The 21,106-nt window shown below is 37.6% G+C and overlaps 2 protein-coding genes across 2 annotated transcripts in view; both read left to right on the forward strand.

Moving 5' to 3' along the window:
* The window catches only part of LOC138715341 (cytochrome P450 4C1-like), a 100,678-nt gene that overhangs the window by 70,231 nt on the left and 9,341 nt on the right, over nucleotides 1–21,106 (forward strand). Inside the window, exons 7-9 of the mRNA XM_069848156.1 lie at nucleotides 4,883–5,153; nucleotides 13,118–13,186; nucleotides 20,166–20,334. Coding sequence (XP_069704257.1) covers nucleotides 4,883–5,153; nucleotides 13,118–13,186; nucleotides 20,166–20,334 — 509 coding nt within the window. The remainder of the gene's footprint in view (nucleotides 1–4,882; nucleotides 5,154–13,117; nucleotides 13,187–20,165; nucleotides 20,335–21,106) is intronic.
* Nucleotides 14,382–21,106, forward strand: part of LOC138715736 (uncharacterized) — a 70,621-nt gene continuing 63,896 nt past the window's right edge. The window contains exon 1 of the mRNA XM_069848792.1: nucleotides 14,382–14,452. The gene's annotated coding sequence lies outside the window, so the exon portion shown is untranslated. The remainder of the gene's footprint in view (nucleotides 14,453–21,106) is intronic.

Raw genomic sequence — 21,106 nt, forward strand, 5'->3', positions numbered from 1 at the left:
GTTCTAATTCACTCAGGCTCGTATATCGTGTTGTCTTTTTCACTTAGGACAATCGGTGTTCAGGAAAGAATAGGCTTACAAGTAGGATACAGTGATCCAGAAGATAGAGCTGTGAAGAAGGGTGTGCATATACTTTTTAGTTTAGCTTTTGTGCCAGTTGAGGACATCATAACTGCGTTCTAAAGAATTGAATCAATTGTCCCAAATGAGCTTCTTCCTATTATGGACTATTTTGATCATACATATATTAGAGAACGTCCGCGAAGAGGTCGCAGGGCTGCATTACCCCCACGCTATCCTCCCGAGAGTTGGATCGCTTACGAGGAGACGTTGCTGGGCCTCCACCGCACGAACAACATAAGCGAAGGGTGGCATAACCGATTTATGATTGTAGTCGGCAAACACCATCCATCAGTTTATGGGTTTTTTAATTAATTCATTAAAGAACAAGCTGATACAGAGACAACGATTACACAGATGGAATTAGGTCAAGCGGTACGCAAGAAACCAAAAAAGAAGTGGATCCGCATTTAAGCTCGTATTCAAAATATTGTTAATGAGTATACCATCTTCAGAGAAGAAGAACGGCTGGATGATTATCTACGGACATTGGGACACAATTTTGTATTATAATTTTTTCAGAATTTTGTAAATAAAAGCACACATTAATCACTACTTTATTTCGTAAATCTTGAAACCCCGTATTGGGAAACATAAAAAAAATGTATTGGGAAAAGTAGATTTTGGGGACCAAAAATACTGGGAAGTACGGACAGTGGGATAAAATGCTTCGGGAAATTGGTATTAAGAAAATAGGTTTCGGGAGCTAGTATATTGGGAAAAATTGTGGTTGGGAAAAATTTGTTGGGATATGGGGTAATACATATAATAGGCTCTCAAAAATTTATTTATTTTTTTTCCCCAGTAAACGAAAGTTAAGTAAAAATAAAAAACTACTTTCATTCATAATCTGTTTTACAATATATAGCAATCATATTTTCCAAACTATTCACTCTCAAAATGTGTCTTTTGCCAGTTAATATCAGTTTGAAAACGGATAAGGAATGCTTCACACGAACAGAGTGGCATGGCTAAACTTGTTTACATTTTTCATTTCATTGATGGCAGAAAATAATTTTTCCGTCGTCCCCGGGAATTCTGAAAGCAAATGTCATATAAGAGAACTGACTCTTTGATGAGTTCTGTCTAGGCACTAAGTTTCACTTAAACACACGCAATAAGAAAGAACCTATCTGAATCCTGACAGTTTTGTGTTTATTAATATAAGACTGTCAGTGTGGCCAACTCGGTTCTTTAATTTTTTTTTACTTAATATAATATAATATTGTTTTATTTGAAGTTCAGTCTAATTGACATAACAAATTAAAAACATTAATGACATTTACATATGTAAATGGTCATTGGTATTATGAAAATTTAAGCAAACGTTTTCGCCCTTCGGGCATCATCACGCATTTTCCATACAATATCTTGTACATTTCTTATGTCTTGTTGTGGAATATGTACAAACTGATTAAAACACAACCTATAATATAATGCTGAACAACTATTTATGATAGATTTGTGATGATTAACGATCTAAAATTTAAAATACAGGTATGAAATTTAATGTATAATGATAAAATTGTAGCTGACCTGTTTGTCTTATGTTTAAATTATAACATTATAAAATTACAAACATGATAAAAACTTATCACCATTAAATCGAGAAAAATTCGTTCCGGCACCGGGAATCGAACCCGGGACCTCTCAGCTCTGCGCGCTGAGGGCTCTTTCCAACTGAGCTATGCCGGGACACGATCCACGGTGCCGGTCGAACTCCTCTCATTGTACTCATATAATGAACATTTGATGATAAAAACTATTTGGTTCCTCTTTAAATTTCATAATAGCTTTCATTAGTTGAATATTTTGTTGCGAGTCTTGGTCTCAATGATTCATCACTCGTTTTTATAGTGAAGTGTTCTGAAATTTATTGATTATCATATAATCAATTTTGGATGAAAAATCTTATATATTACAAATGATAAAAATTGTGATCGGAATACTCACATTTAAGACCGCGTGTGCAGCACTGGGTTATCTGTGACGACAATTTCATTGAATCAATTTTGTGGGATTGGTTTTTATCTGTAATGAAGTATAAATATCAAAATGTATGAGGTGTTGGTTACGAGAAATTATTATAATTGCATGAACATACTTACGATGAATTATGGCTGACCTAGTTGCGATGCATCCTGTTGACTAATGTGACGCGGACGACCTGTGATTCTTACGTTGAACATTTTAACGCGGAAGGATATTAGGTTGTGATTGGGACTGCGTCTAGAGGTTATATAAGGGGTTTCGGATCTGAACTAGATTTTCGTTGAGAACACAACTATCTTTTTGAATTTGTTTGATAATGTAATATTCTTCAGCAGAATTTATTAGTTTTCTGTCTAATCCAGATTTTAAAATTTTGTAAGTTTTTTGGAGAGGGCCTAATTCATGTCAGTTTCTTCTCATATTAAAATTATATTCATCTTCCGAACTTAATTCTCATAAAATATATCACTATCATCTTCCAAAGCACTCACGATCGACTATTTTTTTTTCCTGACCTGTTACGCAGGCGGCCCGAGTTCGAGTCCCGGTCAGGTCTGGGATTTTTCATTGAAAAATCCATAGTGACACTTGTAGCGGACAAGGTCACAGTTGAGATTTTTCTCGGGGTTCTCCCGTTTTTCCCCATATTAGGCATTTACATCATTCCGTCACCATTTCTCCATTCCGTCATCATTCCATAGCATTCCCCGAGCGCCAGCTAGCGACGCACGGATGGGGCTGGCCTAGGGACGAGAGGGATTGCCTGCTCGACACCTGGATACGCAGCGAACCTTAGTGTAGTCAGCCGGTGTGGGTTTGGCAATGCGCCTAGCTTGAGGGTTAGCGCAATAGACCGTATCAGGTCGCAGTGCTGGGCCATATTGCCCCCTCCCGTAAATTCAATTCAATTCAAAACCATCTGCGCATGCGTCAACAGTTCAGAATTCCCAGTTCTGCTTTTAATCAATAACCAATTTCACTCGTTCAACGAGTTCTAAAGGACATTGGAACAGGGAACTGGGAGTTCAGTATCGGTTCGGAATCAGTTCTAGTCTTGTTGGAACACACACTGGGCTATTGCGCATGAACAGGTAGTTCAGAATCCATTCCGAACCGTGCTGGAACAAACTTATAAAATTATAACACACAACATGTCAATTGTTGTCGGATTCCAGGGTTGCCAGATAAAGAAAATGCAACCGTCGTACCAACTTATAAAAAGTGTCGCACTTCAGAATAGAATTGTACATTTCTCCCCTTATTATTTTTACAGATAGTGTGCAAACATATTTCACATAATACCAAAAAAAAAAGTGGTTCATAGGCCTATATACAGTGTGTCCCACTCGAAGGTAGCCCCGTTAGTTTAAAGAAAGTACAAGCACAAAAAAGTACAAAAGTGCCATGAGATTGTAACAGTAGGTGCTGAAAATGTCCTCTCTGAGCGTTGTACACAACTGAACACAAAGTGGCATGATTCAGGAGGTTCAAATCCTTGAAATATTTGTAACAAGAAATTAATGTTATCTAGGCTACCTTCGAGTGGGACAACCGGTATAATTCTAAATTTTAGTTCCAGTTAACAATAGCTATTACTAATTATTGTTCACATCTACAATGACATTCAACGTTCAAACAAATCAGCATCCATTTTCTCATCCAATCAGTAATATTACTAATTATTTATAGTTCACATCCACAATGGCATTTATAATTCAAACAAATCACCATTTCTTCAACAACACTGTCATTTCCGGTGAAGCATGTTGGTTAGAAACAACATGACCGGTACTATATTGAAAGTCAGTAGAAATTTTATCTTTAGCCGGCGCAACGGCAGATATTTAATATGAATCAATGCGTCAGCTGTTAATTATGTCAAATGAATCCACCTCCAGTCAATTCAAATGCGACACCGCTATAATTTCGGCGCGTTAGACTTCTTAATCCTACTGCGGTACTATTTCATTCATGAAATACTTTCACTGTGAACAAACAAGGGAGTTAGCAGATCTCTGAACTCTTATTACTTTCACATAACAGCGTAGTACATGAAAACTAGAGCTGAAGATGACAAATTATGACTTGCATGGCAAGCGTAGTCACCGTATTGATTTTCAAAGCATCTTCTATCCCTTTAAAGCATTTTTTTTCCTTAATAGTCAGGGCATACTGAATGAAGAAAACTTGTCTAAAAAGGAACGGATTAATTTTTAATGTTATTTTAATTATAGACCAACATATGTTTCAAAATAATTTTGTCCCTTCAGTAAAATAGTCGTACAAAATTACATACGACATATAGTTCCGTCGTACCTCGTACAGTTAGACAAAATAGTCGTATGCGTATGACTATAGTCGTCGTATGGCAACTCTGTAGCATTCTTAAAATCACACGGCTAAACCAGAATTGCCATACTAGTTATTTTCTAACTAAATGTAGTGGGAAATTTAAAAATCGAATTAGATTAGAGGCATCATTGGATTTTGATAGGAATACAATACATAGAGCCGGGGGGAAACTCTATGATCGCCGGAAGGGAAATTCCCCCTCGGTACCTCACCTGGATTCAACATTGAGCGAGAGACTCAGAGACCTGCTTGAGCCGGGATCGTGAGCACACATTTTATTCCTGCCTCTCGCCCTGCGCATGTGGCAACTGTTGCCTCTCATTATTCCTGCGCAGTTGCAAAAGTGGAAACGCCGTTTGACTGCGATCCTCGCTATGCATGCGCGACATATATTGTTACATTAGCAGTACTGTTGCAGTATGGCGGACGTAGTATTCTGCCGTATAGCAACGCCTTGGTTTTATCCTGACTTCATCTTCCGGCTCACGGCACTAGGAAGAAAACAAAAGAAGAACTTGGCTGTATTGCACAACTTCACAAATTCCGTGATCAAGTTACGGAGACAGGCGCAGAAACAAAAAAAGGACGACGAAGGTAAAAGACGCCTCGCATTTCTCGACCTTATGATGCAAGAGACGGACTTCACTGACGAAGAAATTCGAGAGGAAGTGGACACCTTCATGTTCGAGGTAGAGTCATAAGATAAAATTTTATAAAATGATAGCAAAGCGCCACTTACCCAATATAAGTTTAAAAATCTGTAAATACAAATCAATTATTCCTTCCTTCCTTTCTTTCTTTCTTTCTTTCTTTCTTTCTTTCTTTCTTTCTTTCTTTCTTTCTTTTTTCTTTCTTTCTTTCTTTCTTTCTTTCTTTCTTTCTTTCTTTCTTTCTTTCTTTCTTTCTTTCTTTCTTCCTTTCTTTCTTTGTTGGAAATACGGAGAAAATGCATTAACTGCAACAAGCATTTTTGCTTTGAGGTTAATGCATTCTTACCGCTCGGCTATGCAGGACTTCATATGAGATAACGCGTGACGTAGAGCATGCGTATCGTGCTACTATTAAGCGTCTCGGTAAAGCTGTTTAACTCCTTTGATATTCGCTAATATGTTTTCGCGGGATATCAGCCGAGTTAAGATTTTGGAATGCTCCAAGCTTTCGACTGCTATCTCTGCAGCCATCTTCAGGGAAGTGAGCATTCCAAAATCTTAACTCGGCTGATATCCCGCGAAAACATATTAGCGAACCAACGCCGAGAAAGCCTCAAATCATACATCCTTTGATATTGGTGATTTTGGCTTTGTTCACTTCCTATTGACTTACTCTTACCTTTGTTGGCATTTTCGCCATTTCCTGTTACGTTCATAAGCGCTATTGCGTTGCATCTCAGAAGTGTATTTTTCATCCTGAAAAAAATAGGCTATATAAAATTAATTTCGCGTTGAATAAAGTAAATATTCTTTTTGTTAGGTGGATCTCTTTCAGCGCTTTACAACGACACCAAATGCGAATATGATACATCAAGTGGATGCCTAGATAAATTGAGTTAAATGCTACCGAGCGGCCGAAAAATGACATCTTGCGAGCGTCGCCCGAGGAGGGGGGAGGATGTGCCAGCGACTTCGTTGCGCGTTACCGTTATAATTTAATATATTATTATGGTATTATATTTGTAGGTCCACTACTTAAAGATTATAGTCAGGAGTGTAATTCAGGCCTGGCGGACCCTGACAGCGCCAGGATACTTTTATGATTTCCATATTATCGCCAAATTTTGCATTTGTCAAAAGTCATATTTTATTTATATTTAGGCAATTTCATAATGAGAACTACCCTGCAGACCTAACAACTTCCATATCTAGATTCAAACCCATATTGCATTTTCGTCTGACCGAAAATGTTTGTGCACCATACAAAATGTATTTAATCAAACATATTAGTCTATAATTATATTAGAAAATTAAGCCTAAGCTAATTTAGGAATGGGTTCATACAACATTTCTAATGACCAAGGCTCCAATGAAAATCCTCTTATTACAAATACCAGTAGTGCCGAAATCCCAAGCCACGTCACTTTTTTTGTATAGATGCTTGTTCTTTAGTTGTTGCTGAGCAGTTGAATGGTGAAAGGCAAGCCGCACCGCCGGTACGAATTCTCATTGTGTGTGTAGTTAGAGCGTTAGAGTTACCAATGGCATACTAAGTATTTGAAAATGAGCTCGCAGCGATACTTCTATAGTGAATGGGAGGATATATATATATATATATATATATATATATATATATATATATATATATGTTTTAACTGAAGGGAAGACACAATGCTTAATATGTCCAGCTCAGATAGGATATATAATAGGCCTACATTTTGTGCCAGAGAGTTTATGTTCATCACAATCCTTTCAATGCGGTGCAATAGCCTATGCCTTCTTTGCAAAATATATTATAAGCTTACATCCAATCTGGGTTAGACATATTAAGTATTGTACCTTCTCCACACTTCACACAAAAATTGATTTAAATAAAGGCGAGAGCTTATTTTCAAATGCACTGACCGCCACAGGCAGCAAAATATTTTAATTTTTCTAATTTTTATTATAAGATCTAAATTAATGCTATTGATAACCATTACTTATTTAATCACTTATGGCGTTTAGACTACCCGGAGGTTCATTGCCGCCATCGTTCCCTATCCTGAGTAAGAGTAATTCAGTCTCCACCCTCATACTCCACCTTCCTCAAATTGATGTTAATATTATTCTCCCATCTACGCCTCGGGCTCTCCAAAGTTTTTTTCCCCCTTAGGTCTCATAACTAACACTTTATATGCATTTCTGGATTCGCCCATAAGTGTTACATGTCCTGCCAATCACAAACGTCTGGATTTAATGTTCCTAGATATAATAGCTAGGTATGTCGGGTGAAGAATAAAATGCGTACAGCTCTACATTATACAGGGACATCACTTTATTTTTACCAACATTTTTAACATTAACCTGGCTATACTCGGAAACACTGTTTCCCCCTTCCATTACAGGAGTTTGATGTTACTAGTGCAATATGTAAACAAATCATTTTACTAGGTATAGGAGGAGAGAAAAATAGTGTATCCATTTATGTTGTAGGGAGATACGATATTACGATTTTCAGTTTGATCGTCTCTTTTACGGAATTTATCAAAATACAGTAGAGTAGTAACTTTTTTTTTTTTCAAAAAGTCAACTTTTCAGGCTGCTATGTTCGTTATGTAATGTCTACTTTATTTAGCATATTAATTATTGATGTTATGATACAATATAGAGAGTGCATTTAAATTGAGGGGGTCATAAGTAAAGGGCTGTAAGTGCACTTAAGTTACTTTTGAGAAAATGGGGTTTAAATATTTAAGCTTTCGTAAAATCGGTGAAATTTTTTATTTAAATTTTAATGTGTGATGCGATTAAAATATCCCTTTGCCACTAAAATTTTAGATACTTTTGCTTACAATGGATGCACTTAACTCATGTTATTACAAATGTCACTAGCATTCCTTTGCTTCTAGCCACCTCAATTCAAAAAAAGCTAATCTGAATTTTTAAACAAGTTGCTGAAAATGGTTGCCGTTCGTTACAATGCAGGCTTCAATTCAGTACGCATATTATTAAAAACATTTTGAAGCATATTCTCTGAAATGTAATTTATCTTTTCTTGAATATAATTTTTAGTACGATATTATTAATATAGGTTCTTTCTTCTATAGAAAACGCAATCATATTTATGAAACACACTATACACTGCAGTGTTTACTTCACTGCTTGAAGACTTCGAATGCAACAGCGGCCGTAAGTTTGTGTGTCTGACGGGAGCAAGGACATTAGTGAAGGGGTGAGAGTGAAGTACATTCAGAAATGCAGGTACAATAAAAATGCAAGTAAAAATAAAATGATGTCCCTGTATAACTTTCTCCAGTCTCCTGTAGCTTCATCCCTCTTAACCCCAAATATTTTCCTAAGCACCTTAATTCAAACAACCTTAAAATCTGTTCCTCTCTCAAAGTGAGAGTCCAAGTTCGACAATCATACAGGACAACCGGTAATATACTGTAATTGTTTTATAAATTCTAACATCAGGGTTTTTTTTTTTTTTTTTGAGAACAGACTGGATGATAAAAGTTTCTCAACCGAATAATGACAGGCATTTCTCATATTTATTCTGCGTTTAATTTTCTCTCGAGTATCATTTATATTTGTAACTGTTGCTCCAAGATATTTTAATTTTTCCACCTCAAAGGATACATTTCCTAGTTTTATATTTCCATTTCGTACTAACTTATGTTCTGGTCACGAGACGTAGTGCTTTGTTTTTTCCAGATTTACTTCAAAAACTATCCCTTTACTTGCTTCAAGTAAAATTCCCCCTATTGTTCAATTCCAAACCCTGTCTGTTATCCTGGGTTTTTAGTGCATATTCTAGAGCAAAGTTAAGAAGTAAAGGTGATAGTGGATCTCCTTGTTTTAGCCTGCAGTGAATTGGAAAAGCATCTGACAGAAACTGGCCTATATGGACTCTGATGTAGGTCTACGTTTCACTGAGACACATTTTAATTAATCGCACTAGTTTCTCGGGAATACCAAATTGAATAGGAATATTATATAAAACTTATCTCTTAACCGAGCCATAAGCCTTTTTGAAATCTATGAATATATGATATACTGTAGCCTTATACTCCCATTTGCCTACAATATCTGTCGAATACAAAAAATTTGATTACACCTAAAACCACATTAACGACGCTCAGAATTGCTGAGGTTATATCAGCGTCGCCGGTGTGCCGAAATTTTGTCCCTCAGGAGTTCTTTTACATACAGTAAATCTAGTGACATGAGTAAGCTTAGTATTCCTGCTACCAAAAGACTCAAGTTGCGGGTAAATAGCCTATATAGTAGGTGGAACCCAGGTGATGCAGCAGAGAAAGAGACAGACAAACATGTTCTAACTGCATGTTCGTAGAGTACATCCAACCTGAAATAAAAGTAGAGCAACTACTGACTTTATCATCTAATGGCGCAACAGCCCGAAGTTGGCCAGGACCTACCTGCGTGACAAACATTTTTTCTGCATGAAGTATGGGTACAAAGTACTGATGGAGTTGGGGCTCGCTTGGAATATGTTCCTTCGTGTATTTTTCTAGAAATTTTCTAAAGTGTTTATTGTTCAATTTATTAAGCGGTATATTGGCATTCACCATCATGGCACATAGATCCCTGCAAAACATGGATTTCTTATCGTACTCTCTCTCAGAGTTTGATGGTACTGCTTGTTTTGAGTTACGTTCAACCATATTTCTGTGCCTTTTTGTATTCCAGTGTCTTTCAATGCACTGTTTTCTTGCAACTTTTATATCTACTTTGCACAACTTACATGTAATGTAAATTATTATTGGGTCCGAATTCCTGAATTAAGTCCTCCAGCCTTTCGTACTTGGAACTTTTTGTCTTCGGAATTTTACCTCGTCACAAAATACAAATGTTACCTGAAGTAACTAATACGACTTTTACATTTCACTGGTTTAAAGCATTCATTACGACCGTGCGACGGTTGATCTGTGCCGCACGTTGGTTGCGCCATTTGCGACGGTCAATGCGTGTGTGTTGGTCCACGTGGGCGCCAATCACGATGGTTGCTCTCTCCTTCCTCTGCCGCGTCGCCGACAGAGTAAAGATCGGTTAGCTCAGCTGGGACGTCAATACACGATGCTGTCCCACGGTGGAGATGATCTCTTTTCAGGGACACTGTGGTTTTGTGGGTGAAGGATTTTATTGTGATTTTTGTCGATCACACGAACACAATGAGAAAAACCAAGGAGTAAAGTTCCACTAATCTGGTTTATTATGATAAGGTCCCTACGTGAGTATGAGCGAAGGAATACTGGCTGTTATCTTCTCCGTAATCTCGGCAACGTTTTTCTTTTATCTAACGCCTGATTAAATCACCACTACTATTTCCCGATTAAGTCACAAACTCGAAAATACAAAGTCTCCACTTTACCACCACGATCGGCTCAATGGCCGCGAATTGTATGAGAGCGCGTCTTGGTTCGCCACACGTTTAAATACCTACTGTGGTGACGCGCTCTCAAGACGCTACTTTTGTTTCGGCTAAAGACATCGCGCGCGTTCCTCGACAAGGAAATCCCACGCTTCGGGAGCCTACGCTGCGCTACAGTTCAACAGCCTTGCGCGCGTCTTCGGGTTGAGTGCCCACACACTTAGGCTTAATGTAATTGCCGCCTGCCAGTCTTTGAAAACAAAACACCTATCATACTCTTCGCCGCTCACAACCGCTTGGGTTCGAATACCTTAAGAAACGGAGAAATATCTGAGATGAAGCTATACCGTATTTTATATAAAAGAAGTATCTCTTCCTACTACTAGACCACCCGACTACAGCTTCAACCGTGTTCCGGCTTCAACACAAACTAGAGTGAGCGTGAGTAAGATGCGGTTCTATGTTGTATCAGGCGGGACGTATCCCTGGGCTGTGACGTCAGATACAGTATGAGAGTATGCAATTGTATTCCAGCTCAGACGTAGCTGAAATACTATGCTTAGAGATGAGCCTGTCGCATTTAAGCACACTTAAATGCCATTGACCTTGGCAGGGATCGAACCCGCAACCTCGAGCACAGAAGGCCAGCGCTATACCGACTACGCTACCTAGGCCGACTATGGAGTTAATCTTCTCAAAATATTATTGGACAAAATGTTGTACGACGTCAACAAACGCCATCGGTGTTGCTCTGACGGCCAAGGCGCTTGCCTGCCGATCCGGAGTTGCGTTCGGGCGAGGGTTCGATTCCCGTTTGGGCTGATAACCTGGTTGAGTTTTTCCGAGGTTTTCCCCAACTATAAGGAAAATGTCAGGTAATCTATGGCGAATCCTCGGCCTCATCTCGCCAAATACCATCTCGCGATCACCTATCCCATCGACACTAAATAATCTCGTAGTTGATACAGCGTCGTTAAATAACCAAGTAAAAAAATTGAACAAAAGCGATATTCCTCGAAATGTAACTACAGTTAATCTCTTCCCCCTTCTTATATACAGGTAAATTATGGACTCCTTCCATTATTCTGGTACAATTTCCTTTTCCCAAATAGCAAGTACAATTTTTTTAAATTTCGCTAAATAATGCGTTCCACCCTCTTGTATTAATTCTGCCGGAATTTGATCGATACCTGGAGACTTGTACTTTTTCAGATTTCATATCGCAATTTCGACTTCAGAAAGTGTGGGTTCGGGTATAAATGGCACAGCAGTTTGTATTTGCATTTCGTCCCGATCATTTCTATTTGGCCTACGTGCATTTAGTAGTTGTCGAAAATAGTTTTTCCATCTGTTCGGCATTGAATGAGGGTCTGCAAGCAAGTCATGGCTATCAAAAACATTTTGGTTACCACAATAATATACCGACACTTCACTAACATTTCATGTATTTGATATGTCACTAGTAACTAGCCGAAGTTTACAAGTCAGTACGCGATTCAGTAAAGGAGGTGATTCTAGTTACCAAACATTGAGTATAGGGTGCCTCGGCTAGGAGAACGTTCACAACAACAAACCCGCCCAGTACTCACTTTGTGAAACGGAGACCTCAAAATAGTTAAAGAGCGTAGTTTGTCATTGTGCGTGTGTACAATAAGCATTTAAAATACCAAAAACAATGCGTTATAAAGCATATACACATATTGAAACATTTGGTAGTAATTATTTTAAACAAAAGGAGAACGTAACGTATGTAAATTCTGTAATATTACATTAGGTGGGGACAAAATACAATTTATAAAGAATAATTATTGTAAAAGCAATTACACATTTCCCATCTTAGGATTTTGGTTAAGAACAGAGCTTGTCAACTTCTAATGTACTTACTAACAAGCAATCTGACCTTTGTTTAGATCTTTGTGATATAATGGTTGCAGTGAATATCCCGGTTATTAAAATGAACTTAGAGCATTCATGGACACATATACATACAAACATTGATAACCTAACATTCTAAATGTGCTAAGTGCCAAAATCAACTTTCTGAGATATTGATGAAAAACACACTGCGAAATGGATGTTGAAATACCTACATCATCATCTTTGTTTCTTTTTTTATATACTCGATTTTAACATCTCTGGTCACATCGCGAATTAATGTTTTGGATGAAATCCGAAGGAATATGTACTATTGTTGAGAGTGCTTCTATTGTTAACACCGTCTTTTGGCGCACAAATGAGTCACTTACAATTAAGTTACGACAAAGGCAATAATGTAGTATAAATATTCTCATATGGATGTTCCTCCCTTTGGTTGAATAAAATGAAATTTGAAAAATTGACATTTAGCTCATTTAGAATGTTAGGTTTTCAATTACCTTCCGTGAAAATATTGCGATATTATTTAGACAAGTACCTACAGTGAAAATACTGTAAGTAGAGAGTAGAGTTCGCACATCGAGAGGGGAAATGCCCATCTTTGGCATTGGCATTTTACTTGTAGTCAAGTGAGAAACTCGATTTTGTCTCTCGATGAACCACTTATAACAAGGAAGTGATATTGCAATATTATGTTCCTACTGCTGTATAATGTCATGTTGTCTTGGAACTGAAACTTACTGTGTTACAGGGTCATGATACCACCACATCCGCCATATGTTTCACTCTCTGGAATCTCTCGCGTCACCAGAACGTACAGGTAATTGTAATACTAATCCAGCTATTAGAATATAAGAGCTTGAAGGGAACCTATCCTGCAGATGGAAGGTTCGTAAACAATCTCAGAGGCAAGAATGCCAATTTCGCAGTATCCCTAATTACTAAAGCTGAAGAAGATATTGATATCAGGGTAGTAAATAATTTCTATATACATTGTTTACAAAATGCGTCGCGTTGTCGGGTGTCTCTACTCTCTGAAGGAACAGAGAGAGAGAGAGTGAATATCCTACTCTTCTCAGTAACAGACCTGCTTAAGTGACGTGAGGTTGTATCAGAATGCCGAAACAAAAATCCAACAAAGAACAGATAATAGGATGACTGAATTCAGAACACGGGGAAATTGTGTTTGACTTAATATATAAGAGTTTTTTTTTTTTTGTAAATGTAATATTTGTTCCCAGTTAATTAATTTAAAGCATACATAATTCTGTAAATGTAAATTCTATTGAGTTCATTCATACGAAGCGGACTGTACAAGCAGCTACTACAGTAACTAGTCGAGTGTGCATACAAACAGTTTGTAAACGTACAATGCAGCGTAACCTATAATCAATACATTTTCTCAGCCCTATTAATTACACAGTATCATATTATTCCTTCAAGTACAGTGGAAGCTCTTAAGTTCGACAGAAATCACGTTCGACATCCTATAGTTCGACTGCTTACGTAGGAGAATTAGACACGCTCCTATACGGACACTAAGAAATGGGTTTGCCATTTGAATGGAAATTGGTCCTGTGTCTTGTAGTGATACTTTTGTTAAAGGAAAACAGAATATTTTCTTGATTAGGACAAACATGTTGATCACTGATTCTAAATTAATGAACTCTTCTTTTTCTATTTGAGAATTGTGCCGTTTGTGAGGCGGAACTGTCGAAACTCACTGTGGTACTAGAAGCGCATACACAAGTATCTGGGCGGGCAGGAAATGCAAGTACAGTACTGTAATCGTTGATGGATAACCAATAAGAATTTGTATTCATTTCACCTCCCATACCCACTACCCTTATTGGTCAGAACTTTCAATTCTGTTCTGTCGAACTTAGGAAAGTCCACTGTGTTACGAAATTGTGAACAATAAATAGAAGTAGTTCTCTTCATCGATCACAGAGGGCAGCTTCTCCTTTATGCTGAGGATTTTTTCCTTCTTCGCCACCTTGAGGATATTTGTGAAACTGCATTAAATGTTGAATGTGGTGTGATTTTCAGAAGTGTTAGAACCTCAACTGCAGCTCTTATTTAACAGGTAATTAGCATGAATTTTTAGTATATATTAGAGCTCGTATAAGCTTATAATATGACTTTGAAGAGGAGATAATAAGGGTTTTAATACTATATTAAAAATATTCGTAGCGTTAGTTTAAAGCAGGCCTGCACCAATGGCGTAGCATGAAATTTTGGGCAGGAGAAGCTAATTCAAGTTGTCTTTCATGCAATATGAGAACACGTATTACAAAAATATAGTCTTAAAATAAAGAGTAGTCAATGTCAAGTCAGCAGTCGAAGATTGGTTGGAACCTCGTAAGTAACACCAATAAGGCATGACCTCAAATGGTACGTAGTAAAATATGATTTCACGGTTTACACATCAAATAGACACGTATAGTATAACACTAGCTCACTCCCTGTCATAGAGGAATCACAATATTAACGGTCAATAGATACAGTACGTACAGTAAGTATGCGTCTCTCTTTTGGTTGTGTCCTTCATTGACAGCAAGGGAGTCGGTCATTTGTATTTTTTAGATCACACTTTTGTTCGTAAGTCAATCTTGATAATAGAACTGTCCTAAAAAATTCAAGTAAAGTGGTGTCAGGAACTGTTATTTCATTCATTATTTATTATATCAGCCACAATGCACACTAACACTTCAACTGAACATAACTGACGAAAAGGGATAACTCGGAAACTACTTATTTTAAATGTCAAAGCTAGCTTCCTGCGAGCCTTGCGACCAGGGTAGTTTAGTCAGAAAGTGATGGAAAATCTGCGGGGTGGGTTACACAGAAGAATGAGTGTAAGAAACCTGTCCGCTTGGAAGCTGGTGTATGCAGGCTTCTTGTTTACTGCTGCATCACAAACATCCTGAGCTGCCGCATCACAATATTTAACACGTAAATATAAATTCTATTAAAATTAATAAATAATTTTGTCCATAGATTGCAGGTTTATTATGAAATTATTATTAACTGGGGAAGCTGAGCTTTTTAGCTTACATTGACGCTACGCCACTGGCCTGCACAAAGTTTGCGCTCTCCGAATCGGCTCACAGCTCGCGAGCGGAATGCAGATAATGGCTGCTCTTTGTGGAAGAAGGGGTGATCTCGTACAAAATGTACAAAAAGGGAAGTACTAGTACGAGTGTTCATAAAATGAATTCCTGTTCAGTGCTTACGAAACTATCTTGAACTATTATTAATTATTAAAGAATTATTTATTTTGCAGAAATAATAGAAATTCTATAGCTACTTAAATATACAAAATCATTTTGTTATATTTTTATTTATCAGTACATCAAAACGAGGTTTTATGCTGTTGGCAGCAGAAAGGAACAGTACTCATCGTAATGAAACATCAATTACAGATATTTGATGCCTGCCTTTATTAAAGTTGATTATAGAAAACAGTTGCTCACGAATATAAATGTTAAAACAAAGGTAACAATCATTTTCACAGGCAGCCTGTGTAGTCGTGGATATCATTTCTGAGGTTTAGTCTTGTAAAACTCAACCAGGCTGGTAGTATTATTCAAACGGTTTTTAGTCCTTAGGTCACATTGAAGATCAATAATTTCAAGCTGTAAATCGTTAAATGTTAAATGTTATGTTTTATTTCACGACGCTCGCAACTGCCGATGTTATATCAGCGTCTCCGGTGTGCCGGAATTTTGTCCCGCAGAAGTTCTTTTGCATGCCGGTAATCTACTGACATGATCCTGTCGCATTTAAGCACACTTAAATGCAATCGACCTGGCCTGGAATCGAACCCGCAACCTTGGGCATGGAAGGCCAGCGCTATACCAACTGCGCCAACCAGTTCGACCTGTAAATCGTATGAGACTGTTTCAACTTGTGTTGAAGGAATTTATTATGATAACTTTAAACTTCTTTCCAATTAAGACAAGATCTTAGAATTTAATTCATTTTGAATTTCAATTAATATTTGGACATAAACGTTTAACATGGCTTCATCACGAGCAGTTTCTATCGTTCGAAAGTGAGCCATATTTCCTTCCCGAAACTGACTTACGAAAAGTGTAAGTTTGCGACTGAAATCCCGTAATTTATTCAACATATCAACACTGAGCTGGCCTTTTTCCTGAAGAGAGATATTTAAATTGTTAAAGCCTAACATACCCTACTTCCTGTAATAATGCAACTTTCAACTCCCGAACCTTTTTACTGCGATCATCACCAACATAACCATCGTATGTATGTGTGGACTACTAATGACGCATTATATTATGTTTTCCTCTTTCTTTCAAACTTTTGTGGCAGATAAGTATTGACGCCAGCTGCTGTGAAAAAAATAAGCATTTTCCCATGCAATATTCAAAGAATTTGCCTGATGATCACTTTTCCGTCTTTTAGATTCCTCCATTATGTAACCGTAGATAGGCAAAGTGAAATAGCTACTGATTATACACACTACACCAATATCTGTGTGGACTATCCTCTACCTATACAGGTCTATGTCATTCCGACGTAACTTTCCGGCTAGCTGTTAGTCGACTCTCCCGCTCCGAAGGAGCGGAAGCGCTCAATGAGCGCCGTTTGTGAAGGCCTGGTTTAAAGCCTATTACAAGCTTAATTTTGGTAAGATTTTTTTACCGGCGGAACTGGGTTTATTGGTAGAAAGATTTGGCGGAATTCTTTCGAGTATTAGATATAATAAAAACTATTTTTGCACCTTTCAGAATGTAAATATGAACTCTTTCAAGGGTAACAATTACTCGTATTATTAAAACATTTTAGAGTACAGCGAGCGAAAAGTGGGGAGTGGGGTTCGTCAAGTAATTCCATATATTAACTCTAGTAGGCACTAATTGTTTGAGAGAAGAATACGACGCATATTATTTCAGTTTAAAATTCCTAAGGTACGGGGAGAACACCGAAAAAATTAACGGTCCCAGGAAGTGACAGAATCGGTGAGGAAGGTTCTCCGGAAGGGTGGTCCACCTACAAAGCTTTAAAGGTGCACAAAACCCCCTACAACACTCTGAAAGCTTGGTTGAAATGTGATTCTGGTGATGACTCCTTGATTGACCTTGCAAAGTTGGGTACCGTAGGCTATTTGCTCTCACTTCAGAGGAAGAGGTGAAGCTTGTGAACTACATTAGACAGATGCAGGAAACAGGGTTCGGGCTCTCTGCCTCTGACGTCCGACATTACGCTTTCAAGCTGATTGAAAGTAAGGAAAGAAAAATGCAGCTTTCAACAGTGATAATAAAGAGGCAGGTTGGAAGTGGTGGAGGTCATTCAAGGAACGATATGGGCTTGTGATACGTCTCCCAGAAAACCTTTCAGTTGCCAGGGCTGCCGCTTCAACTAAAGATGCTCTTGGCGATTTCTACGAAAATCTTGAACAGGTTTTTCAGAAAGGTGACTTCGTAAGAAATCCACATTTGGTATGGAACCTGGACGAGTGTGGGTTTACTTTTGTAATGAAACCAAGCAAAGTTGTTTCTCCCAAATGAGGCAACAACCGCTGAAAGAGGTGAAACAGCGACGGTTCTGTTAAATGTCAATGCTGCTGGACAAGCTGGACCATGTTTGGCTATATTCAAAAGGAACACGAGGCGTCCAAGACGACGTGAAGAAAAATAATCCAGCAAGTGTAATGGTTACAGTGTCTAAGAATGGATGAACAAATTCAGAAAATGTCTTATCTCACCTCCATCATTTTGTAGCCTTCATTCCACCTTGTCTACTGGTTCTTTTGATCTTGGAGTCCCATATTACTGAAATTTTTTCACAGGCTCTGCAGTTCGCTGAAGACAGCCAATTAATATTTTTTACCTTTCCCTCCCACACCACGCACATCCTACAACCGCTTGACGTGAGTGTCTTCGGCCCCATGAAATCTCTCTGGAGGAAAAAGATGAAAGATCTTCTTAAATCATGTGGTTACAAACCCACAAGGAAGGGCTTCAGACCTTTTTTCAGCAGTGTGGTTCAAGAAATTGCAACTATCAGCAACATCTCCAGGGGTTTCAAGAAAACTGAAATTTATTCACTAGCCAGGGATGCTATTTCTGACACTAGGTTCCTGCCTTCTGTTGCCCATGTCCAAAAGGCAGCTAAGACATGAGATCCTCTACCACTTCCCAAGGCCACACAGGTGCGCCAGAAAATCACAGCTGCGCAAAAAAACTAGCATATTTTGTGATAAGCTTAAATCAGTGTCTGAAATATCACAGCAAGACACTTCTGGATTAAGTAGACCCAGGTCTAAGCCTCTTCCTACCAGAAAAAGTCCAGAAGTCAGCGACCAGTCTTGTGGCGAATATTTTAAGGACGACAAAAAAAAGGGGAGAAATGGATTCAGAGCCTTCACTGTCTGGATTGGTTTCATGAGCTATGCCAGGGTTTAATGCGATATGAACCTGAATGCATATATTGTGGCTGCAGAGAAGATGACAATTCTTAATATTGAACATTTTTCATTGTTCATTTATGGTTTATTGTTTAATTGTTTGTGTTTTTCATGAACTGTTTAAATTTGTCACTTTTATTGTATTGTATAATTAACTTATGTTTCGTATAATATTTGAATAGCTTTTCTTGTGTAAATTAAATTGAATTTCCTATCTCAATATAAGTTCATTTTAACAACAATAATAATAATAATGTATTACAGGCCTATTGGAAAAGTCCGTGTGTTTACATAATTGGACATCATATTTGTTTCTCGATTAGAAACATCAATTTGTGAATTTTACTGTGATGAAGTATAATTTTTCAGCAAAATTAGTAACAAAAAATAGTAGTGCGAAATTGGGCAAGCATATTGCGAAAGAGGGCAAATATACTGCGAAATTAGAAACAATAATTGCATTCTATCCTTCAAATCAAAATTACTGAATTTCTAACCGGAAATAAAATTCAAAGCAGGAGTATCTAGTCAGCCAAGAATAGACCTTTAAAATGAGAGAGCCAATTATATTCTGCAAATTACATATTGATAATACGTACGCTTTATGTAACATATACTGCGAAATTAGGCACACTTGCCTACTTCACGCTGCTCTAGCTCCAACTTAGGCCAGAGGAATGGACAGACTGAACTACACTTGGGCTTAGTCACTGATGCGAAGCAGCTCGTAGCTGAGGTTTTCTCCAACTGTAAGGCGAATATCAGATAATATATATCGGATTCTGGGTCTCATTCACCAAAGTACCATCTCGCTGTCACCAGTTTCATCGACCCTAAATAACCTAGCAGTTGATACAGCGTCGTTATATAACACACTAAAATAAAAAATACCTACACTTCGGTAAATCGGATATAAATTATATCCAGCTTTTTTAAAGTAACCTTGATTTCCTGATAATAGTCCAAATTTTCCACCTATTCTTTACTACTATCCATAGGCCTACAACAGAGCAACCAATACAATATATCACATTTCTAGGAAGCAGCAACTTGGAATTATCAAAAGAAAATATTTGTAATTTATATTTTTATGACACTCATTTTCTATTACAACGCTATACAAGAGACACTGAGGTGATAGCATGGTGGTAATGAAGCAATGGTGGAATTACAATGACAGAGGACACCTTAGTAATCGGATAAAATCTGCATCATATATTTTTACCACCATAAATCTTGTATGATCTTCCCTGGACCTAACATTTGATGAGAAGCTGTGAACCAAATTAGTTACAATGGGAAGAAGCTCCGATACTGGTACCAATGATTCGAATAAAAATGTTTCCAAAATGTATGTTCGCAGGAGAAAGCTGTGGAAGAACTAAGATATATTTTTGGAGACTCAAAGCGAGATGCCACGTACTACGATCTTCAGAACATGAGGTACTTGGAGATGGTCATCAAAGAGACTCTACGATTGTACCCGAGCGTGCTAGTGTTCGGACGCAAACTGGTGCAGGATCTGCCCTTAGGTCAGTATCTAACACAGTGACCGCTAAAAGCTGTGTCGCGACACATGTCCATGTCTCTACTTAAGCATAACGATGGCATCATACCCTCACCATCTTCTTACCTCCTTCACGTTGTTTGAAGCAAGCGGACAGATATCAGCAGCGGACGTACTTTTGTAATGCTGTGTGTAGGATACTCTTCCTCGAAATGTTTATTTCAAAACAAAACAAATCACTAAAACGTAAATTACAAGAAGCAAGATAGGAACAATTTTTCTCGTAATATTTTGTGTAGGATACTTTCTTTCGAAATGTTTCCTTCAAACAAGAAAATAACTACTCAAAAACGTAAATTACAAGAAGCAAAGTAGGAGTAATTGAGGACCTAACATTTTAAATGTGTTAAGTGCCAAAAACAACTTTCAAAGACAGTTGCGACTCGTGATAAAATATTATGTGTGTTCACAATTTTGTGTTCCAAAATCGAAGAGAATTTGAAATCGTACGTTTTTAGCCTAATATGAAATGTCATGATTCCAATGTTTCACTGTCGAAAAAACCGTATATAAATTCAAAACAACATATAATAATAATAATAATAATAATAATAATAATAATAATAATGATGATGATGATGATGAAACCTTGTCTTTTTATTTCCAATTTTGGTGAATGTTACTTATGTCCCGCCGACTATAGGAGACATAGGCCAGTTTTACACTAATCCTAAACATTTAGTATAACTTGTTGCTTGTATAGGCAGTCTTTTACATTAGATTTGTGAAAATTGGTT

This window comes from Periplaneta americana, chromosome 15, assembly GCF_040183065.1.
Source record: "Periplaneta americana isolate PAMFEO1 chromosome 15, P.americana_PAMFEO1_priV1, whole genome shotgun sequence".
NCBI lineage: Eukaryota > Metazoa > Arthropoda > Insecta > Blattodea > Blattidae > Periplaneta > Periplaneta americana.